Source organism: Salmo salar, chromosome 14 (genome assembly GCF_965601325.2).
Source record: "Salmo salar chromosome 14, fSalSal1, whole genome shotgun sequence".
NCBI classification, from domain to species: domain Eukaryota; kingdom Metazoa; phylum Chordata; class Actinopteri; order Salmoniformes; family Salmonidae; genus Salmo; species Salmo salar.
Window position 1 is genome coordinate 22,743,020 of NC_138304.1, and position 21,981 is coordinate 22,765,000.

Here is a 21,981-nt window from a genome sequence, read left to right on the forward strand (position 1 = left end):
CGAGGTGGTGTACCTAATAAACTGTGTATATCTCCTTCCTCCCAGTGTCCAATTGGCTCAGGCCTGGTTATGTGGGAAGTGGTGTGTTAATGGTTCCTGAAGGACGGGTCTAAGAGTCGGCTGTCTGGGACAAACTCTCCTGATAACACCAAACACCTTGTCTGCATCTCAAATGGCACCCTATTCCATAGTGCACTACTTTTGACCAGGGCCCATGTGCTCTCGCCAAAAGTAGAGCACATAGTGCACTAAATAAGGAATAGGGTGCCATTTGGAATGCAGACAAGGTGTTTGGTGTTATCAGGAGACTTTGCTGGGAGTCCCTGTGGTGTTATGTCTACAGCTGCTAGTGTTCTGTACTGGCTAACAGGCTAGACTACTATCACTGTCACAGCCCACTGATGGGCATGGTTTGTGTTGCTGGTACAGCCAGTATTATAGAAAGCAGTGTCATGGTAAGCAGTGTTATGGTAAGCAGTGTCATGGTAAGCAGTGTAATGGTAAGCAGAAAAGGTAGCTTGACTATTTGACAATGGACTGCAATGTCTTTATGATTCTGTCTTTGTGAGCGCTGCCTTTTGATTCAGATCCCTGCTGTGGATGGGCTGATACAGTCTGTCCCAGTTTTAGCTGCTTACCTGCTATCTGAATCATCATCACCTCCACTTATCAAACCGAAATGCTCCCTCCCTCCCTGCCTCCCTTGTTCCATCCCTCTGACCTAGCCTCCCTTCCTGAACATTTTGTGAATCTGCTGTTGAAAGGTGAGGCTGCGATGTCCTAGTCTGTGTGACATGTTTGTGCAGTAGCATCAGTTCATGGGTGTCATTGTTTATCCTGTGTAGGAAGGTTGTTTGTGTCATAGATCGCCTCCTATATGGCACCGTATTCCCTATATAGTGCACTACTTTAGACCAGGGTTCTGGTCAAAGTAGTGGACTATATAAGGTATAGGGTGCCATTTGGAACGCAGATCTATTAAGAGCTTAATCAGATGTTTGTCGACATTCTCATCACTGTTTAGAACCTGCATTTAAATGCAACAGAAACATAACTACCAATGTGGGGTGGCAACATTCTGTAAAATGTCACCATCCAATACCCAAAGAAAATATTAACAAAATAAAGGGTTTGATGGCACAAAATTGCTCACATTTTTCATTAGCTGCTGTGTTATGAACATCTGTATCAAGACCAAGCACATCATTACACAACAACAAAAATATGTTCTTAGTTATTTGGAATTACAATAGTTGCAGTAAAGTGTGTAAAATGTGACATGAAAATCATTCCAATACCGTTGTAAGCCAGACCCCAATAACAACAGATGCTTTATCGATACCTCTCCCAGTACAGCTCTGTACTGTGACCACTATTTAATCTCCCATACAGACATGTGCTGTGATGCTGTGACGAGCTGTACAGCAGTGGAACAGTGGAGAGTGATGATAAATGTTTAGATAGAGATGGTGCTCTGCTTGTTTGCCATTATTCAGCTGGCAGACGGTGCCTGCGTCCCAAATGTAACCCTATTCCCTACATAGTGCACTACTTTTGACCAAAGCTCTATGGCACTATACAGGGAATAGGGTGTCATTTGGGATGTAGACAGTGTGTGATGGAGTACTGCTCTCTCCCCCTCCACAGAGAGGTAATGGCTCCTTGCCCCAGCTGGCCTGGGATGCCATTTTACCCCCTGCTTTTAATTTTATGACATATTGCATTGTCTTTGTGATGCTCTAAGTCTTCTCTAATTGCTCATTGCTTCATATTGCAGTTTATATTACTGGAGGCAATAAGGCTAGGGTGTTGGAGATTGGAGAAAAACATCATTTGAAACAGATTAAAGGCTGAAATGTTGATATCAGAAATCAAATTAATGCAAGTGAGACCCCCAAATATAATATCTAATTAAAACATTTAGAAAAATGACTCTGGAATTGGTTTTGACATCTGTATTTGCAACGGGCTGTCATGGATAGCCGGTTGTCGGGGTTGGGGACAGAGTCTTTACACAAAATGAAGGTTCAGGCAGGAAAAATAGAAATACTACAACTTACCATGGTTGTGGGGTTTTTCTCCTTCTCTCTATGTCGTAATATTGTTTTAAAGTCACAAGACAGTGATATTGTTACTTGGCTAAAACCACATTTCAGAGATGAAAACACACGGTGCTATATTTTAATTTGTTCAGGGATCACTACTATCATGATCAGGTAATGTGATTACATCCGTGTAGTGTGTCAGCAAGCGATGGTGTTGTGCCTCCTCGCTCCTCGCCTTTGAAGGATGGCGGTTGTTTTCTTCTCATTACCGCCCTCAAATGTGCTCAGAAACAGTCCCTGGTGCGACACAGCATCCCATTCTGGGCTGTGAACTCATAGACCCAGGCCTTTTCCTTCAGTCAATGGTGAAAAATTGAGCATTTTTGGAATCCCGTCTACTTTGTTCCCCTCAAGGCGCCTCTGATACATTGAGTTAACATAAAGCAGAACTCAGGACATGAAGGCCGGGGTGACAAATGAAACCCCTATGTATTTTTTTAGAAGAAAGAATAAGCAATTTTTCTCCTGGTACCCCCTGTTTCTTATACAACATGTATTGGAAATGTGACATTCAGCATAAGATGGAGCATACTGACAATGGTATATGTAGAATGGAATGATGTGACATGTGGACATGCAATGAGAATCTGTATAGTTAACTTTTGCTATTTGTATTCAAAATGTGTCATATCATATCTCAGACTTATTTCAAAACCTGCAGGTATGCAAACTGTAAACACAATTGCCAATTTGCCCTCGCCCTTTTTGTAGTTTGTTAGTAGTTTCAAAGATCCATCCATGCAGGTTGGGATTTGCAATCACTCAGTGTGGTACAAACTAACCTGCTCATTATGGCTGTTGAGTTACTGAGCTCTAGTTGGGCTGCTGCTCGTTTGGAGAGGAGACGAGAGGAGAGGAGAGGGGACGAGGAGAGGAGAAAGGAGAGGAGAAAGGAGACGAGAGGAGAAAGGAGAGGAGAAAGGAGATGAAAGGAGATGAGATGAGAAATGAGAGGAGATGAGAGAGGAGATGGGAGAGGGGATGAGAGGGGACACGGAGAGGAGAGGAGATATGAGAGGAGAGGAGAGGAGAGGAGAGGAGAGGAGAGGAGAGGAGAGGAGAGGAGAGGAGAGGAGAGGAGAGGAGAGGAGAGGAGAGGAGAGGAGAGGAGAGGAGAGGAGAGGAGAAAAGAGAGGAGAAAAGAGAGGAGAAAAGAGAGGAGATGAGAAAAGAGAGGAGATGAGTAGAGGAGATGAGATGAGAGGAGAGGAGATGAGAAAGGAGAGGAGATATGAGAAAGGAGAGGAGAGGAGATATGAGATATGAGAGGAGATATGAGATATGAGAGGAGATATGAGAAAGGAGAGGAGATATGAGAAAGGAGATATGAGAAAGGAGAGGAGATATGAGAAAGGAGAGGAGATATGAGAAAGGAGAGGAGATATGAGAAAGGAGAGGAGATATGAGAAAGGAGAGGAGAGGAGATGAGAAAGGAGAGGAGAGGAGATGAGAAAGGAGAGGAGAGGAGATATGAGAAAGGACAGGAGAGGAGATATGAGAAAGGAGAGGAGAGGAGAAAGGAGAGGAGATATGAGAAAGGAGAGGAGAGGAGATGAGAAAGGAGAGGAGAGGAGATGAGAAAGGAGAGGAGAGGAGATGAGAAAGGAGAGGAGAGGAGATGAGAAAGGAGAGGAGATATATGAGGAGAGGAGAGGAGATGAGAAAGGAGAGGAGAGGAGATGAGAAAGGAGAGGAGAGGAGATGAGAAAGGAGAGGAGAGGAGATGAGAAAGGAGAGGAGAGGAGATGAGAAAGGAGAGGAGAGGAGATGAGAAAGGAGAGGAGAGGAGATGAGAAAGGAGATGAGAGAGGAGAGGGGATGAGAGAGGGGAGGAGAAAGGAGAGGGGAGGAGAGGGGAGGAAAAAGGAGAGAGGAGGAGAAAGGAGAGGAGAGGAGAAAGGAGAGGAGAAGGGAGAGGCGGCTGGATGTGGGGGAGCCATGCTCCACACTGTGGTGTTGGGATGACAAAAGTATTGTCTAATGAGAGACTGGCTGGCTTTAATTAACTCACGCTCACTATGAACATCCTAGCACCAGGAAGAGAAGTCACACTTGTTGCTGTGTTGGATCCCTCCCATGGACAGCATGGGGAGTCTTTTCATGTTCATTTGTCTGTTTACTTGTTTGATTATTTATTTGTTTGACTGTTTATTTATTTGTTTGATTATTTATTTGTTTGATTGTTTATTGTATGCTCATCAGGCTGTGGTGTGTGCTTGTAGTTAATTGATCTTGTCTGGGTTTTAATGTCCATGTCTTTCATGGGTATGTCTTTGTGAATTAAACCTCACTTGCAAAGGCAATATGTTACCACTGGCTGCGCCCTAGTGTCCTCTCTGCGCCCTAGTGTCCTCTCTGCGCCCTAGTGTCCTCTCTGCGCCATAGTGTCCTCTCTGCGCCATAGTGTCCTCTCTGCGCCCTAGTGTCCTCTCTGCGCCCTAGTGTCCTCTCTGCGCCCTAGTGTCCTCTCTGCGCCATAGTGTCCTCTCTGCGCCATAGTGTCCTCTCTGCGCCCTAGTGTCCTCTCTGCGCCCTAGTGTCCTCTCTGCGCCCTAGTGTACTCTCTGCGCCATAGTGTCCTCTCTGCGCCCTAGTGTCCTCTCTGCGCCATAGTGTCCTCTCTGCGCCATAGTGTCCTCTCTGCAATGCATTTACTGGAGAGTGGTGTAATGGTCATGGACTTGTAGACTGACTGGTTCAGTGGAAATGGCCAAGTGCTCATCACTAAGTGTGTGTGTGAGCCCAGGTGGTGTGCTCTGACAGCATTATTAAGACATCCTCTGACAGGACCGACCATGGCAGACAAGGTGGTCACACTCCCCTCCTCGGGTTCAGAGTTCAGTTCACCAAGGAGGTAGAGAACCTCAATCAAATTACCCATCTGAAGCCGCACAACGTAATTATACGGGACTCTGTATAAATTGGCGAGAGCAAATAATTGCTGTGATTGATTAAAACACTAATTAGATTAACATTAAATACAGTTGAGGGTGTGCGTCGCAAATGGCACCATATTCCTTACATAGGGCACTACTTTTGACCAGAGCCCTATGGGCTCTACTTTTGACCAGAGCCCTATGAGCGCTGGTAAAATGAGGTGCACTATGAAGGGAATAGGGTGCCATTTGAGACGCACACAAGCTCTCCCCAGGTTATTTGCATATCCTTTATCTGCCGGATGTGTCCACAAAGGAGGTGCTTTCACATGGAAAACATAGTGAATTAATTTATGAACAGTTTTTCATAACATTTTGTTCTTCCTGTAAAATGAGTCCTGTCATATTTCAATTAAACCTCAAAATGATTTCCTCTTAAGGCAGAGGAAGGAAGGTTCAACAGGAGTTGTATAATTGTATTTCGGGGAAGATTTTCCTTAATATTCAGCTCTTGCAAAAAGATATATAACTCAGAGAAGTCAGTTAGAGAAGATGCTCATTGCTAGTTCAGTGTACTAGCGGTAAATAAACCTTTAGGTAAATCTACCTGTACTTGTTATCTACTAATCTATTTCTACTCAATCTAATTGGTTAATAACTTGCACTGTTAGATTATATTGAGGAAAAATGTACTGGTAGAAAGACATCTAATAATGTCCTTCATAGTCTTGACCTTGTTTCGTTGACAGTTTCTTTCTAGACAGTAGAGATCTGTCTGTGAATTCATCCCAAATGGCTCCCTAATGCCTATATAGTGTACTATAGGCTTCTATCAAAAGTAGTGCACTATATAGGGAACAGGGTGCTATTTGGAACGTAGACATGGCCTGTCTGTTTCCTCTGAGAGTGACGGCTGCTTCTCTTACTGCCACCTCCTCCACACATTCTACTGTAAGAGTGATTGACACCTCTGTCTCACAAAGGCTGCTGTTTCTCCCCTTCACAGTTCGCCAGAAGGATGCAGTGGAGAAGGAGGCCAAGGTGATCATTCTGGAGGCTGGAATCACAGATGTAAGTCCCCTTTATATGGGTTTGACTCAAATGGCACCCTATTCCCTATGTAGTGCATTACTTTTGACCAGGGCCCATAGGGCAGGTAGTGCCTCCAATAGGGCCCATAGTCTCTGGTTAACAGTAGTGCAGTATATAGGGAATAGGGTTCCATTTGGAAAGCGACCATGATCTCAGACTGTGAGATTATATTTGATAGTTTAAATTGTCCTATGTCATTTATTTGAGTGTTTTCCTCGTGGGCTGCTACAGCAAAGCACATTTGTGAAGAAGTACACTTTCCCGAGAACATAATTAAATATTTTGACAGATTCTGTGTGAAAGACAAATAGTGACCGTAGAGCAAACGAACTGACAAATTCTTTATTTTCTGTGGTCGGCACTTACAAAGCACCTTTATGCACCAGTTGAAAAAGCACCGTTACCGAGCCTCCATTTTTAGTACCCACTCTAACTGGCTGGCTCTACTGGGCTCCACTCGTGAACATTACCATTCTCTGCTACCTCTCTATTAAATACACGGTGGAGTGTCTCTCCTCTCTCTGTTATTGATTCAGCAGTAATTCTGCCTCAATGACTGTGTCACATTCACACCGTCAATCAAAATGGCAGGGATGAGCTCAACGCGTCTGGTGAGAGAGACAGAGAGAGAGAGAGAGAGAGAGATGAGAGCGAGGGAGGAGGGAATTCAATACCTAGCCAGAATGGACCCTATTATCACCAATTGAACTGCTGTTGTGAGAGAGAAGGTCTTTGTCCCAAATGGCACCCTATTCCCTATGTAGTACACTACTTTTGACCAGGCCCATAGGGGTCTGGTAAATAGTACTGCACTATGTAGGAAATAGGGTACATTTGGGACACAAATAAGGCATATTCAGATAATGTCTGGTGCTGCACTGCTACTACTGCCCCCATCTCCCTCTCCTTGGCCTTGCATTGGTCAGGCAGAGAGTTACTCCATTTCACAATTATGTTCTGAAATGGATTCTCTCAGAACACTGAGATAGATTGATATCTACTGTGATCAGATAGGGGAGAGTGAGTTAGGTTTTTGTAAAGTGCCCACCTTCAAGATTTTTGAATTCTACATATGTTCTGTTGGACATCTTTTACGCGTTATAGATTGTACGAGTCAAAACAGGTGATGGTGGCTAAAGTACCCATTTAATTTAGTAATAACTGAGTTTTAAATAGAACAGAAATACACATCTGTTGTTATAGCTTGCTGTGTTTTTACATTAGCCAACTCGAGCACCGCTTGTATCCCAAAAGGAACCTTTTCCCTACATAGTGCTCTCCTTTGGACCAGAGCCCTATGGGGGCAGTACATAGGAGAATAGGGTACCACTTGGGACACATACATTGTTGTTTCCACACTTCTTCTACATGGGTCCAATTATGAGTGGAGTGAGATAAGGAGTCTGGGCAGAACTCAGATTATAATTGTCCTGGAGTAGTTTCCACTAATCCCAGTCAGTCCCTTGTGCTGCAACGCTGCTTTGTTCAGCTTGAATTGTTCTCCTTCCAATCTATTCTCAAAACGGTGTTTTAGACAGCCGTGGAAGGAATTAATCAAAGAGAAAACACAGGAGCGTGGTTAGATAGCCCCGCACAGCTATTTTAATTGATTACAACCGTCGTGGCTAGGGCTCTCTCCTCTGAGAGACTGGTTTGCATCCCAATTGGACTCTATTCCCTAGTAGTGCACAACTTTTGACCAGGGACCTTTGTAAAAGAAGTGCACTAAATAGAGAATAGGTTGCTATTTGGGATGAAGCCACTGACGGCACACCTCTGTCCAAAAAGAAGGATTAAAGCTGTCTGTTGTAGCTTTAGGACTCTAAAGACAATATGGCTGAATGCCTTTATTGTGCGTCTGCCTCCTGATGACATGTTATAATTGTTTTGCTAGTGAGAAACAGACCAACTTTGATTGCATTTTAAATAAATAAAAATAAAACACATTATTTAATGATATGTCTGTTTACATGTCTGTTTACATTTCACATAGATTTCCAATACCTAGATGCCCTATCGAAAACCTTTGGAATATTGGAATATTTAGATGTGTTAATTAATGTGGATGATCGAGACCCTTTTCAATGGATCAAGAGACAGTACTTCAGACAACATCTGTTTACAGGCATACAGACATTATCTCAGCTCATTTTCATTACAAAAAGAGCTACAAAAAATTATCGGGACATCAGAGTGATGGAGAGAAAGAATTCTGCATCTATTTTAATAGATATTCAAATGTATCTATGTGAAAATTTAATCAAGAACCTATTGAAGTGCTGGCCCCTTTTTATGCTCAAGACACAGCATCCAAATGCGATTTGATATGGTAATGTGGCCCAGGGTGCATCCAAATGGGTCCTGGTCACAAGCAGTGTGTCGTAGGGAATAGGGTGCCATTTGGGACACATCCCACAATGAGGCCTGTCGGCCAGGGGCATGCTGGGATAGCTCACGAGGTGTTCACCGCATCAGATGCTGCTCCTGGATCGCTGTGCTGCTGTTGCGCATAACTATAAATACAACGGCTGGGTGACTCTCACAGTTCAATACCAAACAGACTCACATATACTCTCCATCTATCTGTCTCGATCGCTCAATCTCTCCATCTCTCACTTTCTCTGTCTCTCTGTCTCTCTCTCATTTCTGTGTCATCACAGTATTTAAGAGCTGTAATGCAAAGAGTTGTACTGTACTTGTTAGCTCGTTCAAAATGATCTGCACTCATACCATCTTAGCAGGACTCACTGTTGGTAGTGACATATTTGTTTTGATTCTGTAATGTGTAATGTATTGGTATGTACTCATAGGGTCCATTATTATTCCACTAAACAACCCTCACAACTCACTATTTCCATTATTGCAAGGGGGATGGAGGGATATAGGAAGGGAGAGAGGGATGTAGGGAGGGAGGGAGGGATGTAGGGAGGGAAGGGCGTACTGAGCTAAACCAAGAGAAAGGAGCTGAGCATTGTGAGCTCATGGAGGGAGGGAGGGAGGGAGGGAGGGAGGGAGGGAGGGAGGGAGGGAGGGAAGGGCGTACTGAGCTAAACCAAGAGAAAGGAGCTGAGCATTGTGAGCTCATGGAGGGAGGGAGGGAGGGAGGGAGGGAGGGAGGGAGGGAGGGAGGGAGGGAGGGAGGGAGGGAGGGAGGGAGGGAGGGAGGGAGGGAATAGTTGAGCAGTGTGAGCTCATTCCTGACCTTTAGAGCAGGTGGTTCCTGGGGCTGTTCCGGTCGGAGGTATGAGGAGACAGTTTGTAATCATCAACTCCCTTCCTTCTGCTCTGTGAAAGCATTAAGGCTCATTATGTGACTCAGGATGGGATCTCATCAGATTCATTCTGCAAAAAAACATCCACAAAAATACAGGTTTGGATAGGAGCTGTTGGAGACAGGAGGTAATGTTGATATAGGAGGAAGTGTCTCTCATGATTGCAAAATGAAAGGAAATGTGTTTGGGAAGGCTTTAGTATGTAAGTATACATTGAATGAACAATGACATATACACGTCATGTCAAATATGGAATGCAGAATTCAGCAGTAGTTGTAGATGACCTGCTTTAATAGAATGGTCTACAGTGGAACACAATGCAGCTGACATAATGATGCTTGACATCTACCTTCAGCCCTTTATCTCATCTGCATTTGTGTGACTGTGCATACACTGCATACTGCACCAGCAGACATAGACATGGCTCACCCCAGCCCCACTGGGCTCCAGCATCCCCCTGCTCACCCCAACCCCACTGGGCTCCAGCATCCCCCTGCTCACCCCAACCCCACTGGCCTCCAGCATCCCCCTGCTCACCCCAACCCCACTGGGCTCCAGCATCCCCCTGCTCACCCAAACCCCACTGGGCTCCAGCATCCCCCTGCTCACCCAAACCCCACTGGGCTCCAGCATCCCCCTGCTCACCCAAACCCCACTGGGCTCCAGCATCCCCCTGCTCACCCAAACCCCACTGGGCTCCAGCATCCCCCTGCTCACCCAAACCCCACTGGGCTCCAGCATCCCCCTGCTCACCCAAACCCCACTGGCCTCCAGCATCCCCCTGCTCACCCAAACCCTACTGGGCTCCAGCATCCCCCTACTCACCCAAACCCTACTGGGCTCCAGCATCCCCCTGCTCACCCAAACCCCACTGGCCTCCAGCATCCCCCTGCTCACCCAAACCCCACTGGCCTCCAGCATCCCCCTGCTCACCCAAACTCCACTGGGCTCCAGCATCCCCCTGCTCATCCAAACCCCACTGGGCTCCAGCATCCCCCTGCTCACCCAAACCCCACTGGGCTCCAGCATCCCCCTGCTCACCCAAACCCCACTGGGCTCCAGCATCCCCCTGCTCACCCAAACCCCACTGGGCTCCAGCATCCCCCTGCTCACCCAAACCCCACTGGGCTCCAGCATCCCCTGCTCACCCAAACCCCACTGGGCTCCAGCATCCCCCTGCTCACCCAAACCCCACTGGGCTCCAGTATCCCCTTGCTCACCCCAACCCCACTGGCCTCCAGCATCCCCCTGCTCACCCAAACCCCAATGGGAACCATTATAGGCGACACAGTGTGTGGTGCTGTCACCTTAGCCAGATGCTAGAAACCTCATGCTGATTGCAAGTAATATAGCCACGTGATAGACAGAGGTCATGATGCTTGTTGATTTTGTTTGCATTGAGGAGAAAGTGAAGTATGTTATATATATACTGCTCAAAAAAATAAAGGGAACACTAAAATAACACATCCTAGATCTGAATGAATGAAATAATCTTATTAAATACTTTTATCTTTTCATAGTTGAATGTGCTGACAACAAAATCACACAAAAATAATCAATGGACATCCAATTTATCAACCCATGGAGGTCTGGATTTGGAGTCACACTCAAAATTAAAGTGGAAAACCACACTACAGGCTGATCCAACTTTGATGTAATGTCCTTAAAACAAGTCAAAATGAGGCTCAGTAGTGTGTGTGGCCTCCACGTGCCTGTATGACCTCCCTACAATGCCTGGGCATGCTCCTGATGAGGTGGCGGATGGTCTCCTGAGGGATTTCCTCCCAGACCTGGACTAAAGCATCCGCCAACTCCTGGACAGTCTGTGGTGCAACGTGGCGTTGGTGGATGGAGCGAGACATGATGTCCCAGATGTGCTCAATTGATTTCAGGTCTGGGGAACGGGCGGGCCAGTCCATAGCATCAATGCCTCCCTCTTGAAGGAACTGCTGACACACTCCAGCCACATGAGGTCTAGCATTGTCTTGCATTAGGAGGAACCCAGGGCCAACCGCACCAGCATATGGTCTCACAAGGGGTCTGAGGATCTCATCTCGGTACCTAATGGCAGTCAGGCTACCTCTGGCGAGCACATGGAGGGCTGTGCGGCCCCCCAAAGAAATGCCACCCCACACCATGACTGACCCACCGCCAAACCGGTCATGCTGGAGGATGTTGCAGGCAGCAGAACGTTCTCCACGGCGTCTCCAGACTGTCACGTCTGTCACGTGCTCAGTGTGAAGCTGCTTTCATCTGTGAAGAGCACAGGGCGCCAGTGGCGAATTTGCCAATCTTGGTGTTCTCTGGCAAATGCCAAACGTCCTGCACGGTGTTGGGCTGTAAGCACAACCCCCACCTGTGGACGTCGGGCCCTCATACCACCCTCATGGAGTCTGTTTCTGACCATTTGAGCAGACACATGCACATTTGTGGCCTGCTGGAGGTCATTTTGCAGGGCTCTGGCAGTGCTCCTCCTTGCACAAAGGCGGAGGTAGCGGTCCTGCTGCTGGGTTGTTGCCCTCCTACGGCCTCCTCCACGTCTCCTGATGTACTGGCCTGTCTCCTGGTAGCGCCTCCATGCTCTGGACACTACGCTGACAGACACAGCAAACCTTCTTGCCACAGCTCGCATTGATATGCCATCCTGGAAGAGCTGCACTACCTGAGCCACTTGTGTGGGTTGTAGACTCCGTCTCATGCTACCACTAGAGTGAAAGCACCGCCAGCATTCAAAAGTGACCAAAACATCAGCCAGGAAGCATAGGAACTGAGAAGTGGTCTGTGGTTACCACCTGCAGAACCACTCCTTTATTGGGGGTGTCTTGCTAATTGCCTATAATTTCCACCTGTTGTCTATACCATTTGCACAACAGCATGTGAAATTTATTGTCAATCAGTGTTGCTTCCTAAGTGGACAGTTTGATTTCACAGAAGTGTGATTGACTTGAAGTTACATTGTGTTGTTTAAGTGTTCCCTTTATTTTTTTGAGCAGTATATATACAGTTGAAGTCGGAAGTTTACATACACCTTAGCCAAATACATTTACACTCAGTTTTTCACAATTCCTGGCATTTTATCCTTGTAAAAATTCCCTGTCTTAGGTCAGTTAGGATCACCACTTTATTTTAAGAATGTGAAATGTCAGAATAATAGTAGAGAGAATGATTTATTTCAGCTTGTATTTCTTTCATCACATTCCCAGTGGGTCAGAAGTTTACATACACTCAATTAGTATTTGATAGCATTGCCTTTAAATTGTTTAACTTGGGTCAAACGTTTCGGGTAGCCTTCCACAAGCTTCCCACAATAAGCTGGGTGAATTTTGGCCCATTCCTCCTGACAGAGCTGGTGTAACTGAGTCAGGTTTGTAGGCCTCCTTGCTTGTACACGCTTTTTCAGTTCTGCCCACAAATGTTCTATAGGGTTGAGGTCAGGGCTTTGTGATGGCCACTCCAATACCTGCCACAACTTTGGAAGTATGCTTGGGGTCATTGTCCATTTGGAAGACCCATTTGCGACCAAGCTTTAACTTAATGACTTATGTCTTGAGATGTTGCTTCAATATATCCACATAATTTTCCTGCCTCCTGATGCCATCTATTTTGTGAAGTGCACCAGTCCCTCCTGCAGCAAAGCACCCCCACAATATGATGCTGCCACCCCCGTGCTTCACAGTTGGGATGGTGTTCTTCGGCTTGCAAGCGTCCCCCTTTTTCCTCCAAACATAACGATGGTCATTATGGCCAAACAGTTCTATTTTTGTTTCATCAGACCAGAGGACATTTCTCCAAAAAGTATGATCTTTGTCTCCATGTGCAGTTGCGAACCGTAGTCTGGCTTTTTTATGGTGGTTTTGGAGCAGTGTCTTCTTCCTTGCTGAGCGGCCTTTCAGGTTATGTCGATATAGGACTTGTTTTACTGTGGATATAGATAATTTTGTACCTGTTTCCTCCAGCATCTTCACAATGTCCTTTGCTGTTGTTCTGGGATTGATTTGTACTTTTCGTACCAAAGTACATTCATCTTTAGGAGACAGAGCGCGTCTCATTCCTGAGCGGTATGACGACTGCGAGATCCCATGGTGTTTATACTTGCGTACTATTGTTTGTACAGATGAACGTGGTACCTTTAGGCATTTTGGAAAATGCTCCCAAGGATGAACCAGACTTGTGGAGGTCTCCAATTTTTTTCTGAGGTCTTGGCTGATTTATTTTGATTTTCCCATGATGTCAAGCAAAGAGGCACTGAGTTTGAAGGTAGGCCTTGAAAAACATCCACAGGTACACCTTCAATTGACTAAAATGATGTCAATTAGCCTATCAGAAGCTTCTAAAGCCATGGCATCATTTTCTGGAATTTTCCAAGCTGTTTAAAGGCACAGTCAACTTAGTGTATGTAAACTTCTGACCCACTGGAATTGTGATACAGTGAATTATAAGTGAAATAATCTGTCTGACAGCAATTGTTGGAAACATTACTTGTGTCATGCACAAAGTAGATGTCCTAACCGACTTGCCAAAACTATAGTTTGTTAACAAGAAATGTGTGAAGTGGTTGAAAACTGAGTTTTAATGATTCCAACCTAAGTGTATGTAAACTTCTGACTTCAACTGTAGCTCATGATTCCTCTCCAATACAAAGCCATGCTACTACAATATTACAAAATGTCTGTCCCAAATGGCACCCTATTTCCTTAATAGTGCACTACTTTTGACGAGAGCTCTGTGGGCCCTGGTCAAAAGTAGTGCACTTAATGGGTAATAGGGTGCTATTTGGGATGCAACCAAGGTAGAGAACCGGAGATGACTACAGTTGTTATGGATTAGCTTCTTTCACTGTACTCATGCCAGGAGAGACATTGCTTGGGGCCTTTAAACCATGTTACGGTATGATATGCTTTTTGGTAGTGAGATGGAAGAAGAGCCATGTGATCCTAACTGACAGTCTGCTGTACAGTACAGTAGTCCTCTGACATTGACCGGACCTGACTGAGCTATATAGTCTGCTTCAATGGTCATATACAGTGCTATGATGTGAAGCTCTCCCTCCTCCCTCCAGCCGTCCATTCCTCTATCCCTGCATCCCTCCCAGAAACCCCTACTTCCCTCCACCCATCTGTCTCCCTCCCTGTACCCATCTCGCCCTCCATCTCCCTCTCCCTTACAAGAATGTGATACACTGCTTTTTACCTAGAATCACTAATCATGTTGTGCTATTTATTTTATATCAACATGTTATTGTTTTTCTATTGTGTCTCTACTTTGTTTTAATAAGATGAACCTCACAATGTAGTCTCGTTCTTTTAAATATAATTGAAATTAGAAACTATATACAGTAAATTAAATGCTTGAAGTGATAAATAGTGGAACTTTGTTCATTTGTAGGCTGATACTGGTGTTGTTGTTTTACGTGTGCATTTAATACATTACTTTAGTCATAATCTTGTTGATTGTCTCCCTTTATCTGCAAATTGAGTCATTTTTAATCAGAGCATGCAGTGTGTGCTGAACAATTAGCTGGAGTTCTTTTTCCCTTTAGCGTATTACTGGTATCTGCTATATTCCCTACCTGATCAAACACAGTAGGATTTCTACTTCTCTATTATGATTAGTAATTGGCACTTCCTGTGCTCGCCAGCCATTTCACCAACATCACATGTAGTATTACTTTTCAAAAACACTCTCCTCTGGAGTAGAGAGAGACAGAGAGAGAGAGACAGAGAGAGAGAGACGGAGGGAGAGAGAGACGGAGGGAGAGAGAGACAGAGAGAGAGAGACAGAGAGAGAGAGAGACGGAGGGAGAGAGAGACAGAGAGAGAGAGACAGAGAGAGAGAGACAGAGAGAGAGAGACAGAGAGAGAGAGAGAGAGAGAGAGAGAGACAGAGAGAGAGAGAGAGAGAGAGAGAGAAAGAGAGCGACAGAGAGAGACAGAGAGACAGAGACAGAGAGAGACAGAGAGAGACAGAGAGAGACAGAGAGAGACAGAGAGAGACAGAGAGAGACAGAGAGAGAGAGAGAGAGAGAGAGAGAGTGAGAGAGCGAGAGAGATCTCCCTCCAGCTTAACCTTGGTAGCTTTTATCAACTAATTACTAAAAAGATTTCATCATTGATGATGGCAATGATGGCAATACCACTATTCAGACCGCACCACCAAACAGTGAATTTATCCTATCCCAGACCCCCCCAAAAAATCCTCTATTTCACAATGGACAGATTTATCATTAGGATCACAGTGAAAAGATTTAAACGTCGATGGAGTTTTATCTGTTTCCTCTCAAAGGGCATCTCTAAAATACACCCCTGTAGGATAGGAAGGTCTCTGTGGAGATGAAGGACATCTACCACCAAGAGATACATTTCAAATGAGTAGCTAATAATCAAATCTTTCCATTTTAATACGCATAAACAACCAAAGTAGAACAGGCATGCCCCATGAAATGAGCAAAAGCCCAAATGTGATGGATGAATACCTGTCAGAGGTATCTGTCACAAGTGACTGATTGCATATCAATTATAAATGCATAAGGAGAAATTTGATTAGAATGTTTTTTAAATTAAAATAGAAGGTTCAGGAGTTTCTCACCTCCCCTCCTCCCTTTCAGTCAATGACTAATGAAAGAAAGCCTTCTGCACATTTTTGTTTTAGTGGCAGCATTTATTTGGAATATTATTCATTTTTCATTTTCATATTTAAATGTATTTGAATTGCACATTGCAGAGCTAGAGCAAGATAGCTATACTGTGCTGTAAAATGCTTCTTAGACCTGAACAAAGTCTACAAATTCACATGTTTGCTTAAGGTTACAGTCTTCATATAAAAAGAGTATCAAGAACAGAAGCTAATCCTAGTTTCTTATCCCTACACCCTGTCCTGACATTCCCCCATGTTGCTGTGTGTGTGTGCCAGCCCATTACCATTGGCCACCCTTCCTCAGATTAGCACTAATTAAACTGTGAAATCAGAGCCATTTCCTTAAGTCACTCAGTACACCATGAGACATGAGCCTGGCTAGAGAGAGGGGTGGCGAGGGGACAGCTCGGGCTCAAGCACCTTGGCCCACTGCCACTCTCCCCTCCCTAGCCCTCAGAGACATGTATGCATCCCAAATGGCACCCAATTCCGAGTAGTGAACTATACAGTTTAGTCATTAAGCAGACACTCTTATCCAAAGTGACTTACAGGAGCAATTAGGGTTAAGTGTCTTGCTGGATCAGCTCGTGGATTCAAACCAGCGACCTTTCGTTTACCGGCCCAACACTCTTAACCACTAGGCAACCTGCACTATGTTGGCTACCTGCCGGCAGGCTACCGGCCCAACGCTCTTAACCACTAGGCAACCTGCACTATGATGGCTACCTGCCGGCAGGCTACCGGCCCAACGCTCTTAACCACTAGGCAACCTGCACTATGTTGGCTACCTGCCGGCAGGCTACCGGCCCAACACTCTTAACCACTAGGCAACCTGCACTATGTTGGCTACCTGCCGGCAGGCTACCGGCCCAACACTCTTAACCACTAGGCAACCTGCACTATGTTGGCTACCTGCCGGCAGGCTACCGGCCCAACACTCTTAACCACTAGGCAACCTGCACTATGTTGGCTACCTGCCAGCAGGCTACCGGCCCAACACTCTTAACCACTAGGCAACCTGCACTATGTTGGCTACCTGCCGGCAGGCTACCGGCCCAACACTCTTAACCACTAGGCAACCTGCACTATGATGGCTACCTGCCGGCAGGCTACCGACCCAACACTCTTAACCACTAGGCAACCTGCACTATGTTGGCTACCTGCCGGCAGGCTACCGGCCCAACGCTCTTAACCACTAGGCAACCTGCACTATGATGGCTACCTGCCGGCAGGCTACCGGCCCAACGCTCTTAACCACTAGGCAACCTGCACTATGATGGCTACCTGCCGGCAGGCTACCGGCCCAACACTCTTAACCACTAGGCAACCTGCACTATGTTGGCTACCTGCCGGCAGGCTACCGGCCCAACACTCTTAACCACTAGGCAACCTGCACTATGTTGGCTACCTGCCGGCAGGCTACCGGCCCAACACTCTTAACCACTAGGCAACCTGCACTATGTTGGCTACCTGCCGGCAGGCTACCGGCCCAACACTCTTAACCACTAGGCAACCTGCACTATGTTGGCTACCTGCCGGCAGGCTACCGGCCCAACACTCTTAACCACTAGGCAACCTGCACTATGATGGCTACCTGCCGGCAGGCTACCGGCCCAACGCTCTTAATCACTAGGCAACCTGCACTATGATGGCTACCTGCCGGCAGGCTACCGGCCCAACACTCTTAACCACTAGGCAACCTGCACTATGTTGGCTACCTGCCGGCAGGCTACCGGCCCAACACTCTTAACCACTAGGCAACCTGCACTATGATGGCTACCTGCCGGCAGGCTACCGGCCCAACGCTCTTAATCACTAGGCAACCTGCACTATGATGGCTACCTGCCGGCAGGCTACCGGCCCAACGCTCTTAATCACTAGGCAACCTGCACTATGTTGGCTACCTGCCGGCAGGCTACCGGCACAACACTCTTAACCACTAGGCAACCTGCACTATGATGGCTACCTGCCGGCAGGCTACCGGCCCAACACTCTTAACTCTATCTGCACTTATCCAGAGCTTCTTACAGGAGCAATTAGGGTTAAGTACCTTGCTCAAGGGAACATCAACAGATTTTTCACCTTGTCGGCTCTGTGATTTGTACCAGCGACCTTTTGGTTACCGGCCCAATGCCCATAACCGCTACATAGTGCAGGTAACCTAGTGGTTAAGAGTGTTGGGCCGGTAACCAAAAGGTTGCTGTTTCGAATCGCCATGCTGACTGTTGATGTGACCTTGAGCAAGGCACTTAACCCTAATTGCTCCTGTAAGTCACTCTGGATAAGAGCGTCTGCTAAATGACTGAAATGTAAATACAGAGCCATTTGGAAAGCATCCATAAGCTGCTTGCCTCGAAGACATTTTGATTTGAGGGTGGGTCAAATTGGTGTTTGAGGGGTGGGGTGGGTGGGGTTGGTAGGGGCCCCAGGGGGTGGGGTGAGGGGGGTATTGTTGTCATGACAATAACATGGGCCTGGTCCAGAGGGGGTGCGTCTAATGATGAATAATTATGCAAGCTTTTAGTGGTTTCTATTTTTTCCCCCTCTCGTTGTGAAAAATATGACCTCCCCCCTGTCTCATAGTGTTTAAAAAAACCAAAAGGACTTTGATAAATGGCGACAAAATTGTTGCGAAAAACGTGCAACAGTGTTTCCCTCTGGCTGTGTAGTGTAGGAGGCAATTTTGTTACTAGTGCTCTCAGGTCATTAGTGCATAATACTCACCCAGTTGGTGGTTTTCTTCTGCGCCTAATGTGGCTAATAAGACAACGGCAGCGACATGCACACTGCATTAATGACACAATGAGGGTCAGTTGATGGATACATGTCTGTACTAAGAGGTGGCCTATCCTATCTCGGTTACAGTGCGAGACAGTTAAGGAGTTCTCTGTAGCTCAGTTGGTAGAGCATGGCTTTGCCACTTGCAATGCCAGAATAGTGGGTTTCGATTCGTGGGACCACCCATACGTAAAATGTATGCAAGCGTGACTGTAAGTCGCTTTGGATAAAAGCGTCTGCTAAATGGCATACACTACCGGTCAAAAGTTTTAGAACACCTACTCATTCAAGAGTTTTTCTTTATTTTTACTATTTTCTACCTTGTAGAATAATAGTGAAGATATCGACACTATGAAATAACACATATGGAATCATGTAGTAACCAAAAAAGTGTTAAACAAATCAAAATAGATTTTATATTTGAGATTCTTCAAATAGCCACCCTTTGCCTTGATGACAGCTTTGCACCCTCTTGGCATTCTCTCAATTATACATTGTATATAAGAAATCATTATTTATTTTCCTCTTTGTTTCTGTAAGTTGAATTATATTTTAGCTTAATTTGAGAGTTATTGTATTCCTTCCTGTATTTTACTGAGACTCTCACGTTTAGAATAGAATAGCATAATTTCTCCTTGGGTCCTCTATACAATATATGACTAACAGCTGTTACAGGCCACCCCACTGACAACAGCACAGCACATCCCCGGGTAGCCACCTCTAACATTATGCTAGTGAAATGTATCCACATAGAGAGCCATCACGTTCAGAGGATAATGGATATGCATTGAACATGGTGCTCAATTCCTTTCAAAGTTTCTCAGTTCACTCCGGCAGATACTCATGTATTCAGTCAAAAGACACTTGGGAGTGAAAACGTCTCCTCCCAACAAGCAACTCTTTTCAGAATTCGAATTGTGTTCATACCGTACATAAAGCTTTTCAACATAGAGCATGCACTCCCACACACACATACACACAACCCCCCACCACACACACACACACCACCCCACACAAAACACACACACAAACGTGGCAGTAACGGATGTGTGGGGGATTCAATCCGAAGGATAAGATGGGCGGTGACAGGCGTACCATTCACCTTGATCACCGGCATGTTGTTGGCTTTGAACTGTGCTGCATGCTAACGAATGGGCTTTTAGCTCGAGAATAATGAGGAAGACGCTTTTAACAAGCTCATCTTAGAGGAATATTGGTGATTACATACAGTAGGATAGGCTGCTGTTGGAAATGAGCTTTGGCGTCTCAATGCATGCTGTTGTTTGTGCGGAAATGAATGTGTGACAGTGAGAACATTAGCAGTGTTGTCTCTCTCTCACTCACACACACACATAATTCATACAATACCACAACACATATGTATTATTCATAGGTTTGTTTATTTGAGTGAAATGCCCCCATTCTATTTTGGCCTGTGTTTGGTAATGCAGAGTTAAAGAGGGCTGCAGGCATTTTTATCTAGTGAAGAATGTAACTACAGTTGCTGAATGTACTGTGTAGATGCTATTAATGATTCATCACAATATTTCAAAGGCTGTAGCAAAATTGTGTTGTGCGTTATACAATACATATAATTACATTTCCATTGGACAACATCAATAAGAATGTTGAAATAACCTTACTGTAGATGCGTTGAATAGAATTGACAAGACATAGAATAGACGTAGAATAGAAAATAGATGCTGTATATTATTTGTGTTGGAGTTACCGAAGACCTTTGGCTGCTGTTTGGTTCTGCCACAACGCTTTCTTGACCAATTCCCTCTGATTGTACCAGCCACCTGGCCAAGAAAGCAATGGCATTTTGAGGAGCTCTCTCTCTCTCTCTCTCTCTTTGTCTGTGAATACACAGAGACATTTTTTTCTTCCCTGGGCATCAAAACAACCTTTCTTTTCTCTTTTCTCCCTGCCATCAATAGGAGCGGCAGCTGACTCTTCAAGCTCAATGCGTCACGTCTGTCTGCCTCCACAGCAATCACCTTCATCACGAATCAGTCTCAGACAGGGAGAATGCCTCAAAGCCTCTAAAATGAATTGTCTCTTTTTGTTCGAGGCAGACTGAGGGGATTGTGATAACAATAAGGTCCCCCACAATTATACGCTTTTTTTTACATCTGGTACTACCACTACTACTATTTCTACCACTTCTACTTCTACCACTAATACCACTACTTCTTCCACCAATACTACTACTACTACTATTACCATTACTACCAGTAATACTACTTCTACTACTACTTCTACCACTTCTACTACCACTACTACTTCTACCACTAATACTTCTACCACTACTTATTCTACCAATACTACTTCTACTACCATTACTACTTCTACCACTACTACTACCACTACTACTACTACCACAAATACTTCTACCACGAATACTTCTACTACTACTACTACCATTACTACTACTACCACTACTACTACTACCACAAATACTTCTACCACGAATACTTCTACTACTACTACTTCTACTATCATTACTACCACTACTACTACAACTACTTCTACTACCACTATTACTTCTACTATCATTACTACCACTACTACTTCTACTATCATTACTACCACTACTTCTACTACCACTACTACTGCCACTACTACTACCACTAGTACTATTACTACTACTACCACTACTACTATTACTACTACTACCACTACTACCACTACTACTACTACTACCACTACTACTACTACCACCACTACTACCACTACTACTTCTACCACTAATACAACTACTTCTTCTGCCAATACTACCATTACTACCACTCCTACTACTACTTCTACTACTACTTCTACCACTACTTATTCCACCACTACTACTTCTACTACCACTACTACTACCATTACTAGTTCTACCACTACTACTACCACTTCTACTTCTACCAATACTACTACCACTACTTCTACTACCATTACTACTACTACTACCACTACTACCACTACCACTACTACTACCACTACTATTACTACCACTACTACTACCACTACCACTACTATTACTACCACTAGCACTACTACTACTACTACTATTACTACCACTACTACTACCACTACCACTACTATTACTACCACTACCACTACTACTACCACTTCTACTTCTACCATTACTACTACCACTACTTCTACTACCATTACTACTACTACTACCACTACTACCACTACCACTACTACTACCACTACTACTACTACTACCACCAC

General features: G+C 45.1%; 1 protein-coding gene across 1 annotated transcript in view; it reads left to right on the top strand.

Moving 5' to 3' along the window:
* Positions 1-21,981, top strand: part of LOC106568821 (receptor-type tyrosine-protein phosphatase N2) — a 150,414-nt gene that overhangs the window by 86,769 nt on the left and 41,664 nt on the right. The window contains exon 14 of the mRNA XM_014139506.3: positions 5,988-6,052. Coding sequence (XP_013994981.2) covers positions 5,988-6,052 — 65 coding nt within the window. The remainder of the gene's footprint in view (positions 1-5,987; positions 6,053-21,981) is intronic.